Below are 20,721 nucleotides of genomic sequence, written 5' to 3'. Positions count from 1 at the left end.
TATTCACTTATAAAACTGTGATGATGAGGTGGAGACGAGATAACTTTATGGATGTGTGTATCCTTTTCTGTTCCTTGGGATGAAATTTGTTCTCTGAGGCTATTCTGGACATTCTTCCTTTCCCACACCCAGTCCCTGCCCCCAACTATATGGGTTCTGCACTTGCAGAGCATTCACTGGAAGAAAGTTCTTGCAATAATACATTTCATTTTCACTAATAACCCTTTGAAATGTGTTGATCAGATTTATGAGGTCCTTTAGATCCTTGTGCTGGGACTGAATTTGAGTTCCCACTTTCCACTGCTTACCCTTAAAAAGTGATGAGTCAGAACAGATTAAGGAAAAGAACTGTGTGCCTCTGCAGCTTGAATCTTCACACATTACTGAATGATTTAAAGAGTGCAACCTCGATCAGGGTGGCTCCTGCATAAGAAGGTGAGAAATGGCTCTCCCTGAAAAGCAGCAGACTCAGTGAAGGCAGATGTCTGAGGTTTCTCCACAGATCAGTGGCAGAGGTCTCAGTTGAATAAAAATGACCCCAGACAATGTAAACATCATGCTTCTATAGTGAATGCTATAGTTCATTTTTGATTTCAGAGTACAATCAGCTCAAATACTTCATATCTTGATTTTCACAGAGTAAGAACTTAATTCCAAAATTAAAGGAAGCTTAGAGAGTGCCCCAAAGAATTTATAATTTCACAACACACCACATAAGTGCATTAAGTCACTGGGAAAGGGAGGGGTAAATAAGCCTGGAATTAGTTTTGTTTTCAAGGTCAGAGTTGCAGGAGAGTTAGCCATCTGTGCTTTTGTTTAATAAAGCAGCTCAGAAATGTTGGTGTTTCAGCCTGTTTAAGTTCAGTTTAGAGATTAGTCTGAGCGCTTGGGCTTCTTTGAACAGTGCCCTGATAATTTCTGTTGATGGAACAGTTGCATCTGGAATGCACAGATGTACTGGCTGCTTTGAGTAGGTTCTCAAGGTCAGGCTTTGGCTGGGAGGGGATCCCAGGAAATCTGATCATCTTTTTTTTGCCACTGGTAGCTGGAAAATCCTATCTCCTTTCTTCCTCTGGTTCCCACCAGGCTCTGCCTTTCTAGCGCATGTAGTTCTGTATTGTCAGCATCTGAGAATCTCAGATCTCAATTAAAAGTCATTACCCTCTTGCTCACTGGTATTAAGCGGGAAGGTAGTTTTGCAGATGTGTGATGGGCCAGCCCCATTAATTTCTATGGAGTTTACAATGGAGTTTCTGATGATAAAACTACCTATGTAGCTGTGTCCTTTCTGCAGCTGTTCTCACTTGTTGCAATTCTGCTGGGGAAAGGAGGCTAAAAGCACCAAAGCCTCCTCTCTTCATCACCTAATAGTTTTGCCATAGGAATGCCCCTCACAGATCCCATCCTTTTGTGCTGGGTACTGCGGGTAGAACAAAAAGGCAATCCCTGCCGTAGCAAAGCAGCATTAAGAGGCAGCAGCACCAATGCATGGATTAGCAATTGTGTTGTGTGGGTTGCATCCTTTCTAAGAAGGGTATTGAAGACCAAAAAGAAAGAGCTTTGCAGAGGTTAATGGTGATTTCCAACCAGGCAGGAGAAGGGAAAAATGGAAAGAAGAAAATGTGGCCTTGTTTGGCATCAGTGGTTGGATGCCTGACTTCACAGGGCAAATGCTGGCAGGAATCAGTATACTGAAAATGTATATGAAGAACTCAGTAGGTAATGCTAAACTTCAAAGGCCTGTCTCTGTTTTTCAGCCCCACTTCTGTTTTATGCTTCAAGAGGGAACTGGCAAAAGACTGACATGGTCAAAGCAAAGGGTTAGGCAAGTGATATCTGGGCGGACCACTGTCTGAATGTCAAGATATGTTTAAGCAAGCCAAAGGAAAGAAGGATGATTGCGGTAATTCAGAGGCAGGCCAGGCAGTTCTTGGAAATATAGGAAATGCTTTATCATTGAGGAATTGCAGATAATGAAGCTGCCTGACATAGATGTGGCTGGCCTTGGAGAAGCTACAGAGAGAAATCTGTGTTGTTGGTTGTTGATCCACCATGCAGGTAAGATGTTGAAGTGCCCTCAATGATAATCACATGGAAGAGGAATATCATGGGAAAGAAAATGAAGAGCTTTATTTTAAGCCATACTAGGTTTGCATAGTCAATGCTACCAGCATCTTGCTGCCAGTCTCCCAAAGATCTGGTTAGAATCTTTGAAGAAAATGTGCAGACGAACCAAACATTTGCCAGTCCTCAGAACAAAGATTTTAGCTGGATCTGCATGTCAGTGCAGATTGGAATATTTTAAAATAGGAGGCAGAGGGAGAAGAAGAGAGGGGGGACCAAAGAAAGAGCTTTGTAGGGAACCCCAAGAGCTAGCTGGGAACAGATGGGGAAAGCTGCATGTCCTTTGTATGCTATTTTCACAGTAGCCTTCAGTAGGAAGAGAATGAAAAGAGGCTCAAACAAATGGAAAGATCTGGTCTCAGTAAGAGCACCATTGGTGGTGCCAGTAGGTGCTGAGGAAGAGCTAGAGCTAAGAGCTGACTTGGGAAGAGGGCATTAAAGAAGGTGGGAATATAAGCTGCAGCAGGTTTGGAGTGAGACTGGGGAGAGTCGAGTCTCCTGACAGTGTTGGTAATGGCAACAATTAAAGATGAGGTTTAGGATGAGAGAGGAAGACAGAGTGATGCAGGATCTAGAGACCACTGCTAGCAAAGAGCAGTTGAGTATTTGGCTGTGAAGTCTATAGAAAAAGGAAGCTTTTTTTTTTTTACAGCTATTTAGGATCCAAAAAGTATGGCAGTATTTCTTTGTTCTCTTGCTTTTCTAATTGTGTAACTGAAAAACTTGGTTTCTGTTTTGTGATTGTCTAGACTCTGCCCTTTGTGAGATATTTTGGACAATGTAGCTTTCAAGAATCTTCCTCCTGTTTATTACTACTCCCGCCCTTTTTTTCCTCCAAATGTCATCTATTTCATCTGAGAATTGTACCCTGGGGTGCTTCAATTACGTATGAAGGTAGAGTATTTGGGATGTTCTATTCACAAGTGCTTTCAATTTGCCATCTGAGCTTTGAATATGAGCAGAATCGCCAGTATTTGAGCTTCTAGGGCACTCTTAAATATGCAGTCAAGATGCAGCTTTTGTTCCTAAGTGCTCAGTTTTTTACTCAGTTTCTCACAAGACCTTCTGAACTTTCCACATAAATTTTCCACAGAGTAAATTGCCAACACAGAGCAAGGAAGTTCCTACTGGGTTGTAGCATGGGTGTCTACTCTAAGACCTTCCTTTCTCTGGTAGCACTCCCTCCAGCAGTCTGCCTCTGTAGCCAGACATACGTGGTTTGAGATTCTGAATGGCACATGATTGATTTACCTCTGATCTGTCAACATGTGAAATACACTACTCAGAAATGTGATCTCTTTTCTGACTGCCTCTTTCCAGAACAGTTTGCCCTCTTTTTCTTGGTTTGGAATCACTCAGCACAATCTTCACCCATATTCTGTCACTTGGCCATTCAAGTATATTGATTGAAACCTACTTTTGAGTTTGTGATAGGAGAGGGCAGAAGCAGCTGTAGGTGGAAGGAGAGATGAACCAGAGACTGTGAAAGTCTTTTACTGTCAGGCTTTTAAGGGGAAGAGACTGTTGGGATGTTGCATGGAGACTGAAGGCAGAAGAGAAGAGAGTTTGAGTGACAACTTAAATGATGTGAGAAGAGAGAGCTGCACCAGGATGAAAACATATTGTATTGAAAGTATCTGGTGCAGTAGGGCTGCTGTAGAAAGGAATTGCAGAATTCAGTGTGTAGCTGTTCTGATAAGAAACAAATAATTGAGGGATGACTAGAGAAAGATCCCTTTGTGTACCAGTATTGCAGGATGAAGAGCTTCAACCTGTACTTGCCTCCAAAGACAGATGTAGGTCACATCTATAGAAGTTACCCGTTTGGTGCTGTAGATCAAATGAACCAGTAGGCACTAGCAAAAGACACACAATAAAAATGATCTCTACCAATGCTCGAGAAGCATTACTTTGACTGTCACCCACAGAAGCAGAGGGTGTTGCTGCCAACATCTCCATCTGTTGTCCAGCAGCAGTTGTCAAGCCTGTACTCCTGACGTCGTTTTGCTGTTGGAGCACATGGAAAGGGCACAAAGCTCTAACACTGTCACAGGGCAAACCAGAAGCTCTGGTGAATGGTTTAATAAACATTTTCGGGAGGCAGCTTCTAACTGTGCCTGTGAAGGTCTTGCAGCCGATTTCTGGCAGTTCGGTGCTTTTTCTGTTGACTGCTAACTGTTAAATACCACTTCTAATGCATTGCAGAGTGGGTGGGGAATGCTGTGGGCTTCAGTAGGCAGGATCCTATTAATTTAAGGTAGAATGAAATAAGCTGGGTAAGAGGATGGGAAGAGGGAAAATTAAGACCATATGGGATCCTAGGCACTTGCAAGAATATTTGAAGCTATGCCTCTGCCAGTTCTCTGTACCCAGCCAGTGTTTCACAGCAGCCTTTATGCCTTCCAACATTATGCTGCTGTCACCCATCTTCCCAATAGAGCTGAGCATGATAGAGCTTTGAATGATGCTTCTGCAAAACAAGGAAAATTGTGTGAAGAACAAAGGCAGTGCTTGGATAGGCAAGGAAATGGCCAAATAAATATAAATATATTTATCATTGGAGGAGAAAGGAAGCTTCAGCAGTGGATATGGATATTTGAGTGAAGAGCACTGGGGAGGTGAACAAAGCAAAGGACAATGAGGATCACAAGGTGACCATTGCAAAGGACCCTTGAAATAGGAGCGCAAAGGAAGGGTGCCAGGTGCACAGGGAACTCTGCGAACAAAACCTATGGAGTATGTAGCATACTAATATGAAAACAGTGGTACCTCAGTGGACAGTTGCATGGTAGGCATGCTCTTTAAACTAGCTGCTTGCAGACTCAAACCAGCCCACAGTGTGGAACCAGTTGGCAGACCAGCAGTGTCACCAGACTGTCTCATCCCTTGGAGGGCTGGTAGCTCTACAAGGAACATGAAGTAAGCAGGAGGCAGGAGAGACTGTCAGTTGGCCAAGACTTACTGCAATAAGGGAGGGAAGATGTAGGACACTTTTTTGTAGACTTAGAGATTCCTACTTTGTTTTTAGCCTAGCTGCTATCCAAGGTTGAAACTAATCTGTCTGCATCTTCTGTCTCCACTGCCTTGTCTGTAGATTTTAAAGGTTTGATGTATAGTCTCTGTACTGGAATACCAGTAACCTAATCTAAATTTTGATGCCAGTAATTATGAAATACCTCTCTGGAGTTCTGATTAATGCCCTAATTGACATATCATAATTAGGTAGCCCTTAGCCTTAGTGCTGGGGAAAGCACAAATCTGACAGCTTTCTGAAGTGAATGGAGCATGATCTGGGTGTCTGCAAACATTCCTGCGTTTGTCCTCATCTGGAAACTGTTTCTACCGAAAAAGGGTTGGGTTTGGTTTTTTGGTTTTGCTTTTTTGTGTGTGGGTATTTTTTAGATAAATATTGTATATTTAATACTTTAATTTATGCTGTACTTCTTTTTGGAATTAGTGTGCTTTCTTCCTTCCACACCAACTTTGTTCTTTATCATGTCAATTACTTCAAAATGCAAATGGTGTCTCATTCCTCAGAGATTTTATACATGAAACACTCCTCTGGGGTCTGTTCCATGAGGCATGAATTGCTAGGGAGTATTGCATTAATATGTCTAGAATACCAGTGCTGGGAGATGCACCATGTAAAAAAGGGAGAAGCTGTTCGATTGAATTTTGTTCCTCTTGAAGATCACTGAGTTATGTCATTGGGAGCACTACTGCAAACACATGACCATTTTTGTTCTCTGAGCATTTGTCATAAACTTTTCTGTAGGAAGGAGTGTGTTGCTAAGAGAAACAGATACGTGTAGAAGAAAGCAGTGCTGCATGTTCTGGATGGTTGAGGTCTCAAGCAAGTTTAACAAAAGCTTGTCATGGATGTATCACTCCAACAAAAAGGCAAAATTCCTTTTTCTGCCCCTGAATACTGAGCAAATTTCAGCTTTTTCTCTGATGGGTGAAATTTTCTGAAATTCCTGAAAGATTTGGGTATTTCAGAGCCAAAATCACAAAGGCAGGCCTGGGCAAATTTTCCAGAAAATTTGCATTTGTGCATCTTTTTAAATCTTTGCAAGTCCCATGGTTACAGCACTGTTTGAGTGACAGCACACTCTGCTGCTTCTCGTTTCTCTTTCCAGCAGGCTATTTCTGCTGACTTTCAGAACAAGTTGAAGGTCAGATGCCTAGTTGATTTTAATAAGTGTTCAATGTTGGTGGAAGTTAGGCTTTTAAAATACTGACAGTGAAATCAAATCAAAGGCTTGTGCACAAAGGAAGGGTTATGTGTTTTCTGCCTCTGCATGACAGTGCAGAAGACTCCTCTTCTAGAGGGATCACTCGTAAGAATGATTCAATAGCTTTACTTCAAGTGCTGTTTCAGTTGGTGGACTGTGTTCTGTTAATTATAGTCATGTTACTAAGGGATAAATGTTCCTGCAGTCTAAGCCAACATGTATGTCCACCTATAGGTAATGGTGACAGCTCTCAGGAAATGCATTGTGAAATGGTCTGCACTATAGCAGGATACAAACTAAAGCTCCTGCAGCCTGATGCAAGTGAACTAGGCATTTTCCTATTAACAGCAGCATATTGCTCTGTACCCTGCTTCCTGGTTCAGTGTGTTTCTGTGGGTTGTCTTCAAATCATGATCTGAGAATTAGCGTTGTGCCTGGAGAGTTTGATGAGGATGTTCTGGCTGGTTGGGTATGTGTATTGCTGGCTCCTCTCTTTTATGGGGTCGCATACACACTTTTGTCGCAGCCTAATGGTTCCTGCCAACAGAAATAGATCTGAACATTACTGCAGTGAAGCTAATGGGCCATTTCTTCTGGTCAACTTTAGTGGCCTTTCTTGAAACTGAAGTTCCCATGTTCTCTTTTTGCTGGCAGCATTGAAGTCTATGCAGATTCCGTACAACCCATAATTTCAGTTATGACTGGAGTCTTTTCTTGCTAAGCAGACAATCTTCAAACTGCGCAACAGTGACAAGAACCTCAGAAAGCCCTTAAGCTGAGGCGAAGGACACTATTTATTGGTAGCTGTGCCAGCTAACCTGAAATGGTTTTAAAGCAACAGCCTCTTGAAAGGGACTTTAGATTAATTAGCAGTATATAAAAAGTATCTGCTGCCTTGATTCTCAGCTTATCTCCAGTTGAGCTGAGCAGGTATGTTAGCAATTGCATCCACTCCCTCTGGATTCCTTATAACCTTCTGACTTCTCTTCCCATTTCTCATTTTAAGATTTATGTCCATCTCAAAGAAGGGAGTGGTGCTGACGGGCTGGATGCTTTGAAGAACAAACCACAGCTTCACAGTATGGTGGCCAAAAACCTGTGTCAGAACGCCTCTGGGAAGAACTACATCATCTTCACAGGCCCAAGCATTACCAGCCTGAATCTCTTTGAAGAATTTGAGAAGCAAGGTATGTATGGGGTGACTCACTGGGTTTAAATGATGACAGACCTAGGGGCCTCCTGCCACTGAGTTTACAAAAACTCCCAAAAGGCTTCACTGATGTTTCAATTCCTTGTATAGATAAGTTGGTCATCTCTAAAAGAAGTTCTCATTCATGAAAAGGCACTATACAGAGGACTTTCCAAGTGCTTTTCAAATCTTTAAATTTTCTTAAAGTTCAAAATGAGGATGGAAATACATTTTAAATAAGATTATTTAAAGGCCTTGCTCTTGTTCTTTGCCTCACAAATGTGAGGTTTAATCTAGCAGGTAGCAAATTCAGTAATGTCTTTCTAAAGCATGTATATTTGTCTTTCTACCTGATTGAATATGCTAATGCTATACTGAGATTTTAGTTTAGTTCAGGATTTGTTATATGACTTCATAAGACTTTTTATGATATTTAACAGCTGCTTCCAAAATTCAGTTTCAGATCTGGTACACTCCATCACCTTCCTAGGAATGACACTGTGGGATGGGTGGACGCTAAGACAGAAGGTCTATTGGTTTTTCAAAATCTTGTGGCATTGCTATATAAAGAAAATCATGGGGAAAACATGGAAGTGTTTGTTTAATGAGGCCATGGAATTATCTGTGTTTACCATGAGTTACTAGGGGCTAGCTCAGAGGTTTTGTAGGGTGATGTTGAACTGGAAGAACCAGGAGACACTGGGAGAGGTAAGGTGCTAGAGATGTCAAGCAGTGAAGTCAGAAAGAGCCCTGGAGGAGATGAGTGTTTACTGACTCTGCTGCAAAACAGCTAATATCTTGTCAGCACCTGCTGGGATCCTCCTGCGGTGGCAGTAGGTTTGGGTAGAGGCAGGCAGAGAAGCCTGGACTCAACAGAGATCTCTCCTAATGTATCACGCAGCCACCCTCATCAGTGACCTTAATGCTTTTTTTTTTGGCATGTGGCTTAGCCAGCAAAATCTGAACAGGCACGCATCATGACCAAGAAGTGTCATGAGAGCCTATTGAAAATCATCTATGCTCAGGTGCTCATGACAGTTCAAGACACATTCTTAAACTGACAAATTTACTTTTATTATTTAAGAAAATTTGGTTTCTGGGCTAGAGCGGGATCAGCAGTAGAACGATGCAGTTGAGAACTGAAAACAAAAATAAACTGATATTGATCTTAACTACTTTACATTGTTTGGGTTTTGGGGCGGAAATAGGGAGAGATTGAAATAACCCAATAATATAGTTAATAATTTAAATAAGCTAATAATAAACTTTTGGGGAACTTAAACTGACATTTAAGGGAACTAAAGGGAATTCTGGAAAATACAGAAAGAAGCACCCACTAAAAATGTATTAGTTTGTCTCAGAATTCTTGATGAAAAGGACCTGGGGTCTTGGTAGCCACCAAGTTGAACATGAGCAGCCCAGGCAACAAAATGGTCAACACCCTCCTGGGCTGTGTTAAAAGGTCTGTGGCCTGTAGAGGCTACATACAGGAGATGATAATTGTCTCCTACTGGGCACAGTTCTGGACAACATGTCCCCCAGTACAAGAAAGTAATTGATAAACTGAAGTAAGTTCAGTGGAGAACCACCAACCTTACCAGGGGCAGTACCACATGCTCTGATATGGGGAGGGAAGTGTGCTTGTTCAGCCTGAGAAGAGTAGGCTTCAAGAGGACCCAACAGCAGCCTTATGCTATCCTAGGGAGGTTATCGAGAGTTATAGCAGCCTTCCAGTACCTAAAGGGGGCCTACAAGAAAGCTGGAGAGGTACTTTTTGCAAGGACATGTAGTGATAGGGCAAGGGGGAATGGCTTTAAACTGGAAGAGAGTAGATTTAGATGAGACATTAGGAAGAAATTCTTTACTGTGAGGGTGGTGAGACACTGGCACAGGTTGCTCAGAGAAGTTGTGGCTGCCACATCCCTGGAAGTGGGAAGTGTTCAAGGCCAGGTTGGACGGGGCTTTGCACAACATGGTCTAGTGGAAGCTGTCCCTGCCCATGATAGGGGGCTTGTAACTAGATGATTAAGGACCCTTCCAACCCAAACTATTCTATGACTCTCTGAATGGAGCTTTTTTGCGGTGGCGCATCATGGAAGGACAAAAACAACAGACAAACTGAAACAAAAAAAGTAGTTCAGACTAGATGTAAGGTTTGTCCTGTGGGCAATGCAGCAGGATCCCCAGAGTGGTTGTGCAGTCTCTGTTCTTGGACGGTTTTAAGCCCAGACAAAATAAAGCCCTGAACAGTGCCATCTGACCTCAGAGCTGACCCTACTCTGAGCAGGGGATGGGACTAGAGCCCTCCTAAGTTCCCTTCTAACCTGAAATACCCTTTAATCCATAGGATCCTGTGATTCAATGAAGACTTTTTTAGAACCTTAACTGTCGTTTGCTTTTCTTAACCCTAACCCACACATGCATTACTGCAAAATCCACAGTTCTTTATTGAAAGCCTGCTGCGTAGCACCTTCACTGTACCACAGTAGAGATATGTGCCTAGTAATATAAAGCGATGTTGGTGAACATAATTCTAAGATCTATGAAGATACCAAGAGCTGAGAATACTTCAGAAAATAAGACAGGGCTTTTTGATCTTTTTCAAAATAAAAAGCCCGAATAGGCCTCTTTTTTTTCAGGGGACATACAAAGCGTTTCTTTCTCTGGCCTCTGAATAGAACGGGAAACCTGCACTGAAATGCCCCAAATTCTCTGTTCTGCGAGCAGACGGCTGTCATTGTTACTTGCTGTGACATTCATTCATAGTTCAGATTCTTTTTTCATTATTTCTAAGCATTGGTGTTGCCCATTACAGAGGACAGCCCCTCCTAAAGCTCTGTGTCCCATGCTTCTCTTAAACATAGGGTCCCCTGAAGTCCCTTTTGTGCTTTCTGAACCAGCAGGAGCAGCTGGCTCTGTCCTGCAGAGTGGCTGGGGTTGGCAAAGCTGTAGGAGCTGCCAGCCTGGTTGACCATGGCACTCCCACAAGCTTTGCAGGATGCTGCAACTCCAGCGTATGGACTAAAGCAAGCTCTCGCCTGCTTCCCACATAGGCCCCCCAGTTGCCCTAGCTCTGACTTGACCCAGCATTACATGCAGGATGAGTGCAGAATGTGTATTTTTACCTGAACTTGTTCAAGCCTGGCTAACTTTGCAAATGGTACTAATGAAGATATGGTGAAACAGGCTTCAGCACAAGCTCTCCAGGGTCTGGAGACCCCAGGGTGAATCTTGGGTGACTACATCACATTTCCTCATCTTTGCTAAGCTAGCTTAGGTGTACGCATTTATATTGCATTTAGTTTAAAAAGACCAGAGGAGGACGGCCTGTCTCCAATGTCTCCTGTGTATGTGGCAAACACCTGTTGTGATTCTGATTTAATTACACACAAAAACTTCATTGAGCCAGATGGGCATAATTTTTATTGCTTCTATTGCTATAGTAACTGGGTGGTTTTAAAAAACTCTGCAGATTAAGGGTGTCATCCATGATGAGAGATGCCAGTAAATGTGCAGAAGTGCTGCACTTTTCTAGGCTATACATCAGGAAAGTTACACAGTATGTGCGTGAGACTGGAAGAGGTTCCCAGGAGTGAGAGGAACCTTTATTCTGCATGAGGAGTGAAACATCTGCTGGAAGCTTTCTGCAGGCTTATTGCTCGAGCTAAAGAAAAGGCTACAATTAATTATTATGTGATCTCAGAGATGGGTGTTGCAGTTCTGAAGCTCTAGCAGAATAATGTACTTACTAGCTTGGTTTTATACCTTTGCAGTCTCCTGGAGAGTTCAGCGAGTCCTAAATTTTAGGCAGCTAAGGAAATTCTTCTCATGCTTGCCGCTATCAGAGTGGGAAGATTTTAATATTGACTAGAAGAAAGCTTTCTAGAAGTTTGTTCTGTTAATGCCAAAGTTTGCAAATTTGCAGGCTTTTCTCATTGTCTTTTGTGGATGGAACTTAGAGATTTTGAGGGACCGATTCATTCCTTAGAAAAAACTGATGGAGTACAGATTTCCTCATTCAGAATGAAGATGCCCCATGGCTGTGTTGGTTGATCTTCTGAAATGAGCGTGTTAAATTTCTGATGGAAGAGCTCCGTGTAGACCTGCTCACAGCAACTGGACCAATTGATGAGTATTCGCAATTTTTCTATTAGTATTCCTGTAGCATCTGTGAGCTGTTGAGGGGATGCTCAGCATGCCTGGCGCTACATGAACCAAGGACCAAGGCACTCAAGCACTCAGGTCATTCCAGAAAGACAATGGCAGAAAAACCACATAAATGGAAACCCAAGAAACAGAGGCAACATGCGCAAGGGAAACCAGACATGGTAGTCTGACTTGGCATGTCTCCTGTAAGGATATCCAGTTGTCCAACGTGCAGAATTCAGCACAATGAAAAATCTGATAAAGCAGACCTAGCTGACAGATGAGCTTTACACTGCCAAAAGCCTCTGCTGCCATATGAAGGATGTGCACAGATGTCATCATTATCCATGGCCTTTGTTTGTTTTGGTTTTCTTTCTCCACTTTTGTGGATTAGCAGAAAGCCTAGGGAAACTGAAGAAATTTCTATCCAGTATTTCCTTGAGTTCAGTTAATTTGATTAAAAAGATCTGTTTCTCTTGGACTATTTCACCACCTAATGACAAATTCAACCATTGTCATTATTAATGTTGTTTCTGAATCTTGTTTGTGCCTACCTGGTTGCACTGACATGTGTTTTGTGGTGTTAGATTTTATTAATTGCTTCATTCATGTATTTGCCTCACAAAAGACCAAGAAGCTTTTGTGAGGAGTAGAATGTGTCACCTGTGTGACCTCTGATGTCTGTACTAGTCAAGATCAGTGCTCGTTCCACTAGGGCACCTTGGTTTATCTCCTTTCCCTAAAATCTGTTTTAATTGAACTTGCATTTCCACCTTCTCTATCCTTCTGGCACGTGCACTTTTTAAATCAACCAGCAGTTTCAGTGGTTCTTAATTGCTTAAGCAGCATTTCTTTAGCAAACCAGATGATGCAGGTGCAAGGAGTAGTGAGCTGAAAATCAAGAACCGGGCAGCACAAAAAAGCAATAAATTAAACTGGAGTTTGTCAGTTATGTATGCTGTGATCAAAAGCATTATGGGAGTCATGCAGGACAATTTATTTCAGTTAACATCTAAGCTGCTATATGTTTCCCTACCTCCCTGCTCCCTCCACATTTTATTCTCTTATTTATGCATCAGAGACTCTTGGATCATAAATTCTGATTTGTTCCATAATGCATATCATTGTTGGGGTTATTTTCCATCCAATTTTCAAACATGTTGTAAAGAGTATTACACAGGTTATAGATGTTGTTGTTGAGAAGGTACCCTGAATTCTTCTCCTTCATCATAAATGTTTAGGAGGTGTCAATACATTTTATCAAGACAGCAGGCTTTCTGCACTTGTTTCTGTTTCCAGAGACATTACTGTCGGACACAAATCTTTGATATTACAGGAGAAGGCCAGTGGAACTGCAAAGTTGTAGGGCAAGCTCTTGTCATTTCTCAAGTCATTAAAGTCACTCCACTGCTCTTGCTTTCAGGGTCCATGCAATGGCTTGCTGATAGAGAATATTTTTGTTCACATGCAGAGATTTACTGCTGTGGGTTGCTGAGCACCAGGAAGAGTGACTGCACAGGCCTACCTCCATCCATGCTGAACAACCCTGAAACTCCCCAGTCCAGAGGACAGTACAGAATAAGAATGAAGGGAAACATGTCCTTGATCTGCTGGTACAATAAAGGGCACTTTCGTTTTCTGACCAATGCCTATTCACCAGTTCAACAAGGTAAGCAATGTTCCTACTGCTCATCTCAAAAGTGCACGGGCTTTATGTGACAAGCAAAACGAGTCACTGAGTTTTAAAATAAGCCTGACCAAAGAGCTCAATCGTAATATCTTAGATAAACAGTAGCAGTAGTGATTACTTCCCTTTTGTGTCTTCTTAAGCTGTTCTCTTTTCCCATACAAAGGTTAAAAGCCTGCTGCAATGCAGCCTCCTTTCCTGAGCTGGTGGAAGCAGTGTCCTTTTAGGTATAAAGATTATATCTTTGCTGATGGTCAGAGAAGGAAAGATGGTGGTTGTGTTATGCTATACTAGCCCCATTTGCAAAGCATCTTACAGAATTGCTGCTACAGAAAAATTAATAAATGTCATGAGGTACTTAGAGCTCTGAGCAGATCCTAAAATTAATTTATCTTATCCAGTAAAAACTTAGTCACAAACAAACATCTTTTTCTAGAAGTCAATGTGATTAAGGCTTCCTGTTGTATGTTAAAATGATTTTAGCAGTTGAAGAAAAGAAACCAAAGCAGATAACTTGGATAGTTCTAACAATTGCAAAGAGCTTCTTGACACTGAAATCTTTTTGAAAGCATACAGATGGTTTTAAGAAGGTTTGGAAACTTCTGTAAGATGCAGTATGATTAGCTGACTCTTTGAAATTAATCTTTCAGTGAAAATCTTGATTCAGTTTCTTTTCAGTTTTATTATTCAGATTTATGTATAACTGTGTAAGACAGGTAAGAATAACCTAAATCTTTAACTGTAAAGCTACCAATTCAAAGGCATCTTGTACACTCATGTTCTGAATCCTCAGTGACTCTCACATGTGTTTACAGACTGCAGAAGCAAAGTTAAGGCCTTGAATTACTGTATGGTAAGCTGAGAGGTTCGCTTAGCGTGTTGTTCAGTGCCTTGCCGGAAGGCTCATTACCTTAGCAAAGCGCGGCTGATCCTGAGGAGTTCTGCTGGACAGTCCAGCACAGCAAGGACTTGGTGACTCACATGGACCAGTGTCTGAGCACAAATGCTGAAAATACGTATGTGAAGGAAATAGGACACTTTGGGGACCCTGCTGAAGCCAGTCCCCAGAGCAGTGTTGCTTCCCACAAGGGGCGTGGAATTAGATTATTCTAATCTGGACAAGAGTTATCACTACATGTCACTTGTTTTTTATAGGCTAGCACAGAGCATTTGGTTCTAATTCATAAATATTACTAGAAAAACACTCTGTTTTCAAGTTAACAGTGTTAACTGTTAAAAAAAGGAAACAAAAGCAGACTCTGCACTCGCAGCATCCTTTACAAGGAGCACACGGAGGTGTGGGCTGTTGTGTTTGACCTTGGGTCTGTTTTGGCCAACATGGGACTGTGTGAGGTAGTTTGTGATGGACAAGACCTGCCCAACACATTGCTCACCAAATGCTGGCTGGGACAGTTGACATAGTTCACAGTGAATCAGAGCAGAAAACAGGGACTGCCTTTTTAAAGAGTGGTGCTGGGGAGAAGAGAGTCTCTGGTGGAGAGCTGGGAACAGATGGATACTCGGTAGGAAGGCAGGAGAGCAGATTGCCTGCCTCTAATTTGGCATCTCCGTAGTCAGTGCAGCAAAGCTAGTTTAAACCATCTGAAAGCTGGACCACCAAAGTGTCCTCTAAGGCATGTAAATATAGAGGAGGAATCTACTGTCCTTGAGGAAAGCCTGTAGCACAAACGTGCTGGTGCATGTGCATTAGATGGGAGAGGAGACAGGGACAAAGGAGAGTAAAACCGACACAGGGTAGGACAGAAACTGGCATCAGTGGGATTACCTGACAATGCATGGTGTGTGTTTGCACTGGGTAAACGTTGGTAGGGGTGGAGGAGACCATGGAGAGAAAACCTTAAAAACATAAGGCAAGAGATGGTCAAAACAAAACAGAATGACAAGAGAGATTAATGTAGCTAATAATGAGCTATTTATTGCAATCTAAAGGAAAGTCAAGAGGGTAAATCTTGCCTGCACTCAGAGTGCAAATCCCACCCAAGCCAGAGGCACCAGGAGGGCAGTACACTTGTCACAGCTGATCTATGAATACTATTCTTAGATGCAGCAGGTTATTTATTATAGATGTTTTGAACCAATGTGTCATAATACATCATCTCAGATGCTAAAGGATGAGTTTTATCTTTAGTCTTGCAAAAATGTCCTGCTTACTCTGCTATCAAGCGTGAAGTTTCTGCCTAGAACAAAATTCAGTGGGGTTTTTAATTTCCCGTAAGCTTTAACTTCAGTTAATTTTCCCTTGTGTCTGTATTACAGAAGAACTGAGAAACCAAAAGAGATTGGGACCCCCAAAGAGTAAAAAAGTTACCCTTATTCTAAAGCAGGTGAGGTATGTGCTGACCCAAATGTCCCCATCTGTGGGAAAAGGCTGCATTTTTGTTTTTCCGCTCCAGATCTGGTGCTTACTTTCCCAGCATCTCCATTACGATATTCTAGAAATAGCTACAATCTTTTCTATTCCTCAGATGAAGCAGGATGGAGCAGGCAGTAACCTCACTTGCTGCACAGAATGACAAGAATGACAGAATGCACAGAATGACATCTTTAGCAAAAACTTGTTGAACCCAAGATATTTTTAAGTAGCTTCTTTCTGAGAAGAGCTTTCATACCTGCTCTTCACCAACCAGCTCTACTTAAAAGCTAGGTAGACAATAGCTAAGGATAGAAAACAAAGCTTGGGAAACACATGCAATGACTAAATTGCTGAAAATGTTGTGTTGGCATCTCACAAGTGCCTTGTAAGAAGATGTGAGATGTGGAGGCATCACAATTGTATGAAGCAGTTATGTAAGTAAGTCCCTGTATGGTTATTAGCCCAGGAGAAGCTGGAGTGAGGAGTGTTCAGTGGCAATCTAGTTTCCTGAAAAAATCAGCTTGTGGGATTAGCCAGGAAGTGGAAAGTCTGAGGATATAAGCATAATGTTTAAAAGTATGGTTCAGGATGAGGAAGCTTATGGTTTTAACTAGAAATTTCCATATGTCCTTTGTGAGACTATATTTCAAACAAGCTGATGGCTGTCCGTGGTGGCAGTACGGCAGCCAGCACTCCTTCCAGCACACAGGCAAAGACAGCACAGGCGGTGCGTTCCCTGGAGTGCTGCCAGGGATAGGAACACAGCGATGCTGGGGGAGAACCAGGAGGGGAAATAGCTCATCGGATGTGCTGGTGAGTCAGCTGGCTCGGGACTGCTTGCCGCAGAGACCTGCAGCTAGGGATGACCCAGCTCTGGCATTTGTCTTCCCTGGAGAGGTGGCCTATACCTACAAAACAAGCCAAGGGAAGGCTATAAAGACAATGTGCCTGTAAAGCTATTTGTATTCTCAAAACAGGGGAATGTTACATGGAATACAATAGAAAGTGAGAGGGAGTACATGGTACCAGCTTAGCTACCACTGCATTTTTTTAAGGGTTGCGAATACAAAGCAAATTGCAAAGGAAATATTAATCCTCCAAGAAGTAGAAAGGAGGAAAGAGAAGAAAGCAAGAGGAAAAAGGGAGGGGATTTGTCTGTAAAACACTGGCACCGGGAACATACTCACCCTTTCCTGACCTACCCAGGTGGGATGGCAAGTGATTTTGCAACACTGATGCAGGCTGGTGGTATATCAGCCCATTTTACCTCATGCTGGACAGATTTTTGTGGGACTCATTAAAAGGATTAAAAAAAAAAAAACCACTATAAGTATCAATTTGACGGGTGGACCACTCAGTGGATGAAGAACTGGCTGGATGGCCGCATGCAGAGTTGTGGTCAATGGCTCGATGTCCGGCTGGAGACCAGCAACAAGTGGTGTCCCTCAGGGATCAGTGTTGGAACCGGTCTTGTTCAACATCTTTGTTGGTGACATGGACAGCGGGATTGAGTGCGCCCTCAGCAAGTTTGCCAATGACACCAAGCTGTGTGGTTCGGTTGATACACTGGAGGGAAGGGATGCCATCCAGAGGGACCTCGACACGCTTATAAGGTGGGCTGATGCCAACCTTATGAAGTTTAACCATGCCAAGTGCAAGATCCTACACCTGGGTCGGAGCAATCCCAGGCACAGCTACAGGTTGGGCAGAGAAGAGATTCAGAGCAGCCCTGCAGAGAAGGACTTGGGGGTGTTGGTCGATGAGAAAATGAACATGAGCCGGCTTCAGTGTGTGCTCGCAGCCCAGAAAGCCAACCATATCCTGGGCTGCATCAAGAGGAGCGTGACCAGCAGGTCGAAGGAGGTGATCCTGCCCCTCTACTCTGCTCTCATGAGACCTCACTTGGAGTATTGGGTGCAGTTCTGGTGTCCTCAACATAAAAAGGACATGGAAGTGTTGGAACAAGTCCAGAGGAGGGCCACGAGGATGATCAGGGGACTGGAGCACCTCCTGTATGAAGACAGGCTGAGAAAGTTGGGGCTGTTCAGCCTGGAGAAGAGAAGGCTCTGTGCAGACCTCATAGCAGCCTTCCAGTATCTGAAGAGGGCCTACAAGGGTGCTGGGGATGGACTATTCATCAGGGGCTGTAGTGACAGGACAAGGGGTAACGGGTTCAAACTTAAACAGGGGAAGTTTAGATTTGATATAAGGAAGAAATTCTTTACTGTGAGGGTGGTGAGGCACTGGAATGGGTTGCCCAGGGAGGTTGTGAATGCTCCATCCCTGACGGTGTTCAAGGCCAGGTTGGACAGAGCCTTGGGTGGCATGGTTTAGTGTGGGGTGTCCCTGCCCATGGCAGGGGGGTTGGAACTAGATGATCTTAAGGTCCTTTTCAACCCTAACTACTCTATGATTCTATGAGTCTAAGTATGTGAATGTAATGAAAGAGATATTTATTTGTTTGACTGTTTTTTTTTCCCCAGCCCTTGGAGTACATTTAAACCCAGTTTGGGGAGGCAGAGGTGAGAGTATCTTGAACAATTTAGAGGTGATATCATTTTGGCCTCTTGTAAAATCAGACTACTAAAGACAGCAGATAAATTGCTGCTTGGCTCAGCTGCAACATGACATTTAGTATGTGTCATACGTCTTGCTTCAAAATAGAGCCTGCCAGCTAGGACAGCACAGGGGGCTTGACAGAGATAATGGATGGAGTGAGACTTCCAGCTGAAGGAATGAAATGGTAAAGTCTGTAATCAAAATGTGAGGAGCATTTTAGGGATGATTGTAAAATGAGGTGGCAAAAGAAGGGCAATGAGAGTTTGAAGACTTGAGAAATGAGAAAGCCCAGAATTGTACCCATATTGAAAGAATGCTGAGAAAGGATGCAACCAAGTCTGTGCTTCGTTAGACCTGGAGAAAAATAGTGTTGTACTTGGGAGCAAATAGGGATCCTCACTAGACAGTGTGCTGTAGACACTGAGCAAGAGGTGGTCCCACACCCCGGAGAGCTGACCATCAAACCCTGGAGGGACATAAAGTCAAAAGTTAGGGAATAGACTCCTCTACTGTAAGTTTTTATTCATTCTTCCCTCCTACAAGGAGCTTCCCCTGGATAGGGAAAACACGGAGGACAGAAATAATAAATCGGAGAAGAGCTAGGGGGGTTTCTTGGGGGAGTGTTGAACTCACAAATACTGCTGTAGTATTGGAGAAGGCCAGGTCAGAGGGAACAGGGCCCGTTCTTGGAGTAACCTGCTCTAGGCACATCTTTGCCTATATGAAGAGGGGTTGGTAGGTAGGTACAGGGGACTTGTTGCCTTACCACAGATTTCTGCAGTAGGCAGTGTAGTCTTTCCCCACGATGAGCTGAAGTATCTAGCCAGCTGACCAGGCAGGGCAGGAAGCATCACTCACAGGGGGAGAAATATCTGTTTAGCGCCACTGAGCAACCTAACTGTACTTCTGAGCTCTGGCTCCCTATAGCAGCAAATGAGGCTGCTTCTCATTTCAAAGATACTGTGGTTGTGGCTCCTTCAACTCTCCCACCAACATCACCTCTGTCTTGACTGGGTTGAGCCAGTTGACTCCTGCTTAGTGTATTTTCCTTTCTTTATCAATTAACACCCAGTGGCACGAAGGCAGTGTTGCTCTTGCTTTCCATGGGTGGAGATAAGGGATTTAATTTCAAAGGACTCATTTGGGACCTTCCGAACTCAAAGCATAAACTGGTAAGTCACAGCTCTAGACATGACTACAACTCATTGGGAACCAACAGAGGAAGGACTAATACTGCCTGTAGGGGGCTGCTGTGGGTCTACGGCCATGTGTGTTTTTTTCTGAACATGTGGTAAAAAGGTTTGTATCTAACGCCTCTCCATTTCCAGCTGATAAATGACCCCTCTTCTTACCCTTCCACTTGCTCAGTGTACTACCAAGAAAAAAAATAATCAAACTAGCATCTCTGTTACAGAGAACTTCCCAGTTTTAGGTCAGAAACTGTCAATAAGATTTATTTTATAATAGACTGTATATAGAAACCATATGTTTTAATTGCTAGACCTATGGATTTCAAACTGTTATGTTTCTAATTGATGCAGGAGTTATAATTAAGAGAAAAAGTGGAGAAATTCCATGCCCATTGGCAGTTGAAGCCTTTGCTGCTCACCTCAGCTATATCTGCAAATACGATGACAAATACAGCAAGTAAGTAAGAATAGGTGTGTGTGTATATTTCTCTGTTGCTGAATTGTTTGAGTACTCCATGTTCAGATGCAGCTGAGGGCCCAATCCTGCTTTCAGGGTATTAATATCTAACAAAATTCCTGTTTCAAGTCAAAGATCGGAAGCTGGGTCTCCACGGGCAAGAGCTGCATTGCTAGTGTTGTTTCTGACTCTATCTACATATCCACCTGTCAACAAAACTTGAGACTTATGTGCTTAGCATCTTGACTTTTAAGAAGCATTGGGAAGATGAGCCTGCAGACTGATGTTCTTGGCCACATCAAATTGAAGGCTTAAACAGAGATCTCAGCAAGGGTCTACCAGCTCTACAACTGTCTCAGGCTAGCTCAGCTCTCCTCTCCTATCAGCAGATGGTGTTGCGGTGATTATCTGTCCCAACTAGAGCCAGCAGAAAAAGATGTTCAGTTATGGATGTAAAGCTGATCTAGATGACCTGGGACAGCAGAACGCTGGTCTTTTAGCCTCTGAATTCCAGTTGCGGTCCTTCATGTTAGCTGTTAATGTAGCAGGGAGAAACAGAAATGAGCAAGAATAGCAGTGGTGAAGCTTGGCTGTGGGAATAGTGAAGAAGTACAGAAGATTTCAGGAACTAAAAATTGAAAAGAGAGAAAAAGCAGCAGCGATTTTTCTAAGCCAGTTCTGGGCAAGGCAGCAAGAATTCAGTAGAAGAGATGAAAGAGGAGGAGGTGGTTGCTGGAGACTGATGCTGGGATCTTATCTG

At 43.0% G+C, this 20,721-nt stretch overlaps 1 protein-coding gene across 1 annotated transcript in view; it reads left to right on the top strand.

Moving 5' to 3' along the window:
- PGBD5 (piggyBac transposable element derived 5) overlaps positions 1–20,721 on the top strand; it is a gene marked incomplete at both ends in the record, with an annotated part of 63,248 nt that overhangs the window by 41,746 nt on the left and 781 nt on the right. The window contains 3 exons of the mRNA XM_080615821.1: positions 7,366–7,546; positions 13,166–13,363; positions 19,856–19,961. Coding sequence (XP_080471947.1) covers positions 7,366–7,546; positions 13,166–13,363; positions 19,856–19,961 — 485 coding nt within the window. The remainder of the gene's footprint in view (positions 1–7,365; positions 7,547–13,165; positions 13,364–19,855; positions 19,962–20,721) is intronic.

Source organism: Psittacula echo (assembly GCF_963264785.1).
Source record: "Psittacula echo genome assembly, chromosome: 4".
Classification (NCBI taxonomy): domain Eukaryota; kingdom Metazoa; phylum Chordata; class Aves; order Psittaciformes; family Psittacidae; genus Psittacula; species Psittacula echo.
This window is presented reverse-complemented; position numbering and strand designations above follow the sequence as displayed.